This window comes from Cibotium barometz, chromosome 3 (genome assembly GCF_041138505.1).
Source record: "Cibotium barometz isolate CiBa-2024 chromosome 3, ASM4113850v1, whole genome shotgun sequence".
Lineage (NCBI taxonomy): Eukaryota > Viridiplantae > Streptophyta > Polypodiopsida > Cyatheales > Cibotiaceae > Cibotium > Cibotium barometz.
In genome coordinates this window covers 57,785,807-57,793,982 of record NC_141048.1, presented here as the reverse complement: position 1 = coordinate 57,793,982, position 8,176 = coordinate 57,785,807, and the positions used below count along the sequence as shown (strand labels likewise).

Genomic DNA, 8,176 nt, shown 5'->3' with positions numbered 1-8,176 from the left:
GGAAATAGTAGCTTGATTATTCAATCTTGAGTAGTATCCGAATAAGCCTTCTCTACCATCCCCAATGAATCAAACAAGATCATGCAAAGTGCTAAATGATGGAGACTTACCACAATTGATGGGTGAAGAGGGTATAGACCTCCTTGAACCCACAAACCTACATGTTTAGAGATTGTATCAAAGCTTATTAACAACCATTTAAGGTGGCAATGAATTGAATATAACAAAGAAAAATGAAACTTGACTTGAAAAAAAGTCAAAGAAAACGATGTAATGGAAAGGTTTGCCTAGCTTTTTAGAGGCCAAAAAAATGAAACTTGACTCCGAAAGGCAAAGAAAAATGATGGCACGGAAAGGCAAGGCAAAGAAAAATGAACCTTGACTCGTGAAAGCATAGAAAAGAAGAACATTTTCCCATGATATAACGTAACCAAGTCTCAATGGCTCAATTTTAAACAAATTCCTTTTGTTATAATGAATGTTAACTTGTGGGCATGTGAAAGAGTGAAGGTATGGTAGTTGTTGAGAAGGTCCAGTAATTTAAGAATTAAGGATGATAAGAATAAAAGAGTGATTTATGACAAAAAGTAAAGTACCAATGCCATGCCTTTATGCAAGTTTCTAATGAGATACCTGCTTGTGGTGGGGGGAGAGAACCCTGAGCACCCCAATAGGAAGCTTTCTACCACTCACACCTTATATAAGCTTGAAGGAAAGGGTTGATATTTGCAACCATGGCTTGAATTTCATGTGAACAAACATGTCTTGGCATGGCGTTTCATTTGAAATCCAATTTCCAAAGGTGGATTGGGTTAAGGTTAAAAATGCGGAAATCTATCGATTAACCTCGATTAACTAAATGCACGTTTAATCAAATGGTAGGCTGGACAATAAAAATGCTAACCAGTGGACACTCAGCTCTCCTGCCTGTGTTCTGGCTTCCCTTCCTTCTGCTCTTGCAATTATGTTTTCTCTCCGTATCTCCCCTTTTCATTCGCCTCAGCTCTAATTGCTGTAGCTCTCTAGCATCGCCCGCTTCTTTAAAACACCTAATTCCGACTTAATTAGCCTCTGCTGCAGCATCGCCCCGCCCAATCCCTCTTAAATGAAGTGAAGAGGGTAGGACGTGAAGTGAAGAGGCAAACATCCATCTTCCGAAAGGAGAAGTTTAACCTCTAATCTTGTTTTCACAAGAAGTTTAAGCTTCGCCCAATCTCTCTACTCTTTTTTTTTTTTTCCCGAGCAGTAATTGAAGCTTCGCTCAATCCCTCCCATTTCCTGTATTTTAAGAAGTATAAATTTAAGCTGCGCTCAAATCCTGTAATGTTGCTTTCTAAGCAGTTTCACCTTCTCCTGATTCCCTCTAATCTTGTTGCTTATTAAGCAGGTTAATAAGCATCGCCCAACTACAGCTCCAGTCCTTAATCCTACATGAGTTTTAAGCATATGTCCACTTGTTTTCAGCATCGCTCATTTCCTCTATTCCTCTTTAGCTTTGTCTAATTAAGCATCTCTAAGTTATCGATTAATATATATCACATACTCCTTTGCCTAATTTGCACCCTTTGCCATGAGTACTGCAAAAATTACACCCCAGAACCATGATCGTCACAATGTTCACGTTTCTTTTGACCTTGAGGTACTTATCTGATCCACTTTTTAAGTTTAATTTTCAATTTGAATAAATAAGTGTGTTGTTAACAAGCTACTAAATTCTGAGATTGGATTCAATTGCATGCGTTTCTCTAGTCATGCTAGCATTTACATTAAATCAGATTCCTTGAGGCTCTAAGGCATTGCTTCATCCTTGTAGACACTCCTTAATTTCATGTTTCTCTTGCAATGTGCAGCCCTATGAGATAAAACCTGCAAACTCTCTGGAGGATTGGCTCCCAGTCACAGGCTCACGTCATGGGAAATGGTGGTTTTCGACTGTTCACAATATCACAGCTATGGTCGGTGCTGGCGTGTTAAGCTTTCCAGTTGGCATGGCATATTTGGGCTGGTAAGGGGAACCTATCAAAATAACAATTTATCTCCTCATGCCATGTATGTCTGTACATGCCATGTTTTCATGCTTAAATCATATCCCACATGTGTTCATATCATGCAGGGGTCCTGGTGTGGTTGTACTTGTCCTTTCATGGTTGATCACTTTATACACTCTTTGGCAAATGGTTGAGATGCATGAGATGGTCCCAGGGAAGCGGTTTGATCGGTACCATGAACTTGGACAGTATGCATTTGGAGAGAAGCTAGGTCTTTGGATAGTTGTGCCACAGCAATTGATAGTCGAAGTCGGTGTAGACATCGTCTATATGCTTACCGGGGGAAAGTCCCTGAAAGCATTTCATGATGCAGTGTGTTTAACCTGTCCAAAACTCAGGCAAACGTTTGGCATCATGATCTTTGCTTCAGTACACTTTATCTTGGCTCAATTACCAAATTTCAACTCAATTGCAGGCGTTTCAGTAGCAGCAGCAGTGATGTCTTTGAGGTGTGTGCACTCCTAATGGTTTTTGGAGGGTAGATATATGTGCACGGGTATGGCTAATGTCATTGTGTGTAACTCCATATGTATGTTTGCAGCTATTCAACCATTGCATGGACTGCCTGTGCAGCAAAGGGGAATGATAATAAATCCCATATTGACTACCCTGATGTATCAAATACACACATGCTTTTTGGTGCCTTCAATGCATTGGGGCAAGTTGCATTTGCTTATGGAAGTCATAATATAGTCTTGGAAATCCAAGCCACCATGCCCTCAACACCAAAAAGGCCATCCAAGGTCCCCATGTGGCGGGGCGTTATCGCAGCGTATGCCATCGTTGCGATCTGCTATTTTCCTGTGGCATTAGTTGGCTACTGGGCTTTAGGGAGCTCGAATAAGGACGATGTTCTTGTCACACTAACACACCCTACCTGGCTCATTGCAACTGCAAATATGATGGTGGTGATCCATGTCATTGGAGGCTATCAGGTAACTATTGAATGCCACAGCTGCTTTGAGTCTGTTTTTTCTCAGCATTTGCACTGTGATTAATCTATGTGGCATCTGCTGATTGGATGCAGTTATATGCTATGCCTGTTTATGACATGATAGAAACCTTGTTAGTGAAGAAACTCCATCTTCCTCCCACCATTCTGCTTCGCGTCATTTCTCGCTCGGCTTATGTTGGTGAGTCAAAAACATGGGCCTTCCTTGCATATATTGACAAGCACTTGATTAACCTCCTCTTGTAAATCCTGACCAACAGATGTCTTGTAGCACAGCTTTCACATGCTTTGCTGCAATTAGCATCCCCTTCTTCGGTGATTTGATCGGGTTCTTTGGAGGGTTTGCATGTGCTCCCACGACATATTTTGTAAGTATTTCTTAGCACTTGATTAACTCTCTAACAGCATATTATATATTTTTTGATATCCCACTCATCAATCTCAATGTATTGCAGCTACCCTGCATTATGTGGCTTGTTATCTACAAGCCAAAACCATTCAGTTTCTCGTGGATCACAAACTGGGTAACTGCTAATCCCTTTCTTAGGTTAATTCCACAATTGGGTCATTTTTCCTACTGGTGTTTTTTTAATCACACTTGCTTTGAAAGAATTGTGAGCATGCCAGTGTGATTAGCAAGTGTAATTAAAGTTGTTGATTATGCTAAGAATCTCCCTTGCGTGTTCTGTGGCCATGGCAGGTTTGTATTGTACTGGGAGTGTTGCTGATGATTGTAGCCTGCATCGGAGGGCTTAGCAAGATCATTGACTCTGCCCGTGGCTATAAGCTCTTTAGCTAAAAACGCTCACCTATTCAATGTTTAACTGATGCTAGTCTGTATGTTGTCAGAATGCTGGCTCATACATCTTTTTTATTTTCATAATATGAAATTTTCATTCTCATATAATTCTAATATCTAATATTTTGACATTATTTTTTATCTATTTTTAATACTTGATATATAATTATAATTTTATATTTCTAATAATCAATATATATTACATTTCATATATTCTTAATAATATGTATAGTATTATTCTTATTATATTTTGATTATTTTAAATATGGAATATTATAGCTAATTTTGTTTGGAGTTGATCGGAAACATATTTTATTTTAAAAATATTTTTTACGTTAAATTAAATTTTAGATTAAAAAATCATTTAAAGTTTAGATGTATGCATGCAAAGAGCCATCCATGGATGGAATGGATGATGATGTGACATAGTGACTACCACGTGGTGGGGTGATGGTGGTGACGTGGCATATCCATGTATACAAGTATGCATAACATAGCGTCATGTGAGGTGGCATGCCATGTCAACGTATGGAAAGTGGCATGCAAAGGTGGCAAGAATGATGTGGCGTTATTGATGACTTAGCAACTCAATTAGGTTGACCATGTTGATGTGGACAGGTGAGGTGGCATGATGCTTATATGGAGCCTCCTGAAGCTGAGATGCACACAAGGTGGCATAGACATGTAGAAGGTATACCCACCAAGCCTAGAATACAAAAGCTAAATTAGGCTTACACATGGCATGACATTCATTACCAATTCTACATTACCAAAACTAAATCAACTTTATATAGACACAAAATGAGGACTGTCACTTATACAAGGTGAAAAATATACTTTCCAAACTCAAATTAATCCACTTATAGATAAAAAATGAGGATTGTCACTTGTATGGGGTAAAAAATGGGCTTCCCAAACTCAAATTATGCAAGAAAGGGAAGAGGAGAGAGAGGAGAGAGATGCACTCATCACATGGAGTACCACGTGCACTCTAGGGGAGTACCACCATGGAAACTTGGGCATGAGAGCTCCAAGGACATGTAAACTTGTAATATGTCAAAAAGGTCCAAAAAGTATAATATCCATGTGTCATATGCCTTTTATCCTCCAAGGCCTCATAAACCCACATATGTAAATGACCCTAAGCCCAAAGTGCCTAGGGCCATTCCCCATGTGATTGTGCACCTAAACCACTACATTACAAACCATCCCTTCTCAGAATGATTTCGTCCTCAAAATCGAAGGGTGGTCGTGCACATAAAGTATATAGATGCTATATACAAAAGCTAAAATCGGTCGTGTGACCTCATAGATGCACGTAGCCCACATGAGTTGTAAATCATTATGGGTAGCTACCAATCCATGATCCTAGATAATAATCTATGTCATCTTCTGGATCAAATGGGAAACTACATAAACGGACTCCCAAGCTGAAAAGCATAATACTACATAAATCATAACGGGTAGCTACGAATCCATGATCCTAGATAATAATCTATGTCATCTCCTGGATCAAATGGGAAACTGCATAAACGGACTCCCAAGCTGAAAAGCATAATACCACCTGGATCAAAAATGCAGTGTAACCATGCATCCTCAACCATTACCCAATCTCCTGGATCAAATGGGAATCCCAAGAGCCCATGATCGAGTCCTAAAACAAAGTTTGTGCCATGATCCACAGTCCACATGACTGCCTAAAATCAAATGTGAAATGTAAAGAATCTTCATCTCTGACAAAGCTAGTCATGTGTCCTCCATAGGCAATACAATCCAAGTGGCATATGACACATCCAATTGCAAAAGTGAATGCCCCAATTGCATAAGCCATCACATCATATTGGCATCCACAAGACCCAAAGATACACACCTCATCGTAGCTGACATCCATATGGACATAGGTGTGATCATCCAAATATACATGCTCATTGTAAATGCAAACCCCCGGCTCACCATAAGTAGCATGTGCACCAAGCATATGGAAATCTCCACCATCAAGTATAGAGCATGCATCGTCATAGTGGGTATCTCCATCATCAAGACTACCAGTATCTCCACCATCAAGACTACCATCACATGCATCATCATAGGCATCCCCGTCCTCATGATAAGTGGTAGTATAATGATAATCTGAAAACTCTCCATAGATAAGGCTCCCTCTATGTCATCCTCTATGTAATGAACATAGCATGTGTTCAATGTCCCATGTACAAAGACAGTTGTCATACACATCACAGAAGCAAGAAGAATCTCCAATAGGCATGTGTAAAGCATCACCGTATGCACAACACTTTGATCAATACATGTAAAATCCTCATGTGCATAACCATTGCCACATGTATAATGTTCCCATGTATCCAAAGTACGATTCTCAAGATCATCATAAACATGTTCCTCATCAACAATGGACTCTGATAAGGCATCCACACATGAAAGGGTCTCATAGATCTCACAATCATACACTTTCCACTCCGAGCTTGAAAAAGCGTCATAAACCGGATTCAATGCATCCATAGGTGAATCCCAAGCATGGCTATCCACACCAATCGATGCATATGTAACACCCTTCTAGGCGGATCTAAACCATAGCTGTCCACACTATGAGGAGACTATGAGCATCACATATGTCCACCCCATGAGCAAATGTATGGCTGTCCAATGAAGAGTCTTCAAGAAAGGTAAAAGAGGCTTATCCACATAGGGCTCTGAATTTCCATCCATCACACGAAGCTCATCATTGGCTCACAATGGGCCACCAAATCAACACGTGAAAGTTTCCATCATATGAAAAAGATTTATGCACTTTGAAATATAACCGGCACATGAGACAATGTCCAAAACCTTATGCACTTGAGTGTATGGCTTCCTAATCACTTGCTTCCTATAAAAGTGTATTGCTCCCATGGATACCTACAATGAACTCATAAAGACCCACATAGTCATAATCCATGCATTGACCAAATTTAAGAGTGAATGGAGATCCTCGTTTGTCCTTTGTAGAGCCAACCTCATGCAAAATTGAGTGCATAATAGGCCTTCCATCCCCACTCAAAGAGGTAAACCAAGAGATGGTACCAACAATTCACATGCATTGATCATCCTTATCTTACCTTCACTTGTAGTGGCTCCACTATATAACTTTTCACAGTTCTTTCCTCCATCCACAGAAGAAGAAGGCATTTGACCATATGACACGTTGATAGACCACGGTAAAGAATGTAGTTGATTCGTCCATTGTTTGAACCACTCACCTTGACTATGTCTAAGGCTTTCAAAGGACTTCATTATGTTATTAAAGGTTGAGTCTAATCTTTGCAAAAATGACAACTTCAGAAGACTCAACTCGAGTGTGTAGTTGATTCTTCCATTGTTTGAACAACTCACCTTTCAAAGGACTTCATTATGTTATCAAAGGTTGAGTACAACTTTGCATAATGACAACTTTAGAAGGCTCAACTTGAGTGTTTTGATTATTAACAAAGGAATTATTGCTACTTGCTTGCATTGCATCCAAACTAGTGTCTCTTGCTTGCATAGCATCAAAACCATTGTAAAGCATCAAAACATCTTCCATGGCTTCTCAAATGGGACACCAGATGATAGAAATATTGAAACCACGTGAATTGAGGCTTGTTGGAAAGCACTTGAGATGCATTTGCCAAATTTCAACTTGCTTTGTGCCCGGTCAAAGCAAAAGTGCTCTCTATTTTAACTTTTTCTATAGAAAGTCAACAAAATATAATTTGGCCATTTGACCACTCCAACAATGTCAGAATTAAATGATCTTCGGTTCTATGGAAAGATCTAAGAGTGTACTACATAACCAAAAGATCAAATTTTCTTCCGTCAAATGGGAAGAGTGTACTACACAACCATAAGAGCAATTTTGCTTTAGTCAAATGGCAAATATTGTTTGTTTTGACTTTTGTGATTTACAGTTGAAAATAGGACAATGACCATAAACCCCAAAAAAAGTGATCCAAATGGAATGATATATAGCTCAATGGGAGGCTCTTGATGATTACTAACAACGTCCATATGAAAGGTTTGACTTTAGTCAAAAGATAAGTAGTCTTTGTTTTGACTTTTATGAAAAAGTCAACTATGTCGATTGACCATCCAAATAGACTCGGATTCAAGGGCTTAATAGCTTGAATGGTAGCTCTAGGAGAGTAATTCCAAGATTTGCTAACACCTCTAAGTCAACCCACATCATTTATTACTCAATTAGGGTTTTTAGCTTGTCAAAAATTATCTTTTTGACTCCTCAAATGGTGATCGAATCAAGATAGGAGCATCTTAAGAAGTGCTTTTAGGCCCCCAAAACACCCTTGCAACATCTTGGCAAGACAATGAGATCCCTCTAAAACTGGGCCA

The 8,176-nt window shown here is 39.3% G+C and overlaps 1 protein-coding gene across 3 annotated transcripts; it reads left to right on the top strand.

Moving 5' to 3' along the window:
- Positions 1-684: 684 nt before the first annotated feature.
- LOC147640305 (lysine histidine transporter 2-like) lies at positions 685-3,892 on the top strand. Of its 3 annotated transcripts, none has more exons than XR_015262737.1 (8): positions 685-1,639; positions 1,851-2,005; positions 2,114-2,497; positions 2,590-2,983; positions 3,076-3,181; positions 3,272-3,368; positions 3,456-3,524; positions 3,701-3,770. XR_015262737.1 is itself a non-coding variant. In XM_086779008.1 (8 exons), exons 1-8 carry the CDS (start codon positions 1,571-1,573, stop codon positions 3,797-3,799), a joined length of 1,368 nt encoding a protein of 455 aa, XP_086635134.1. In that variant the 5' UTR covers positions 685-1,570; the 3' UTR covers positions 3,800-3,892. The 3 variants fall into 3 exon arrangements, 1 of the variants encoding a protein (XP_086635134.1); XM_086779008.1 differs by having other exon boundaries at positions 3,277-3,368; positions 3,701-3,892; XR_015262738.1 differs by lacking the exon at positions 3,701-3,770 and having other exon boundaries at positions 3,261-3,368; positions 3,456-3,476.
- Positions 3,893-8,176: the final 4,284 nt, after the last annotated feature.

Bases quoted from the DNA above. Each gene is read 5' to 3' on its own strand.
- LOC147640305 (XM_086779008.1), top strand. From the start codon at position 1,571: ATGAGTACTGCAAAAATTACACCCCAGAACCATGATCGTCACAATGTT. The intron at 1,640-1,850 runs GTACTTATCTGA...TGCAATGTGCAG, and splicing joins ACGTTTCTTTTGACCTTGAG to CCCTATGAGATAAAACCTGC. The intron at 3,182-3,276 runs GTGAGTCAAAAA...CTTGTAGCACAG, and splicing joins TTCTCGCTCGGCTTATGTTG to CTTTCACATGCTTTGCTGCA.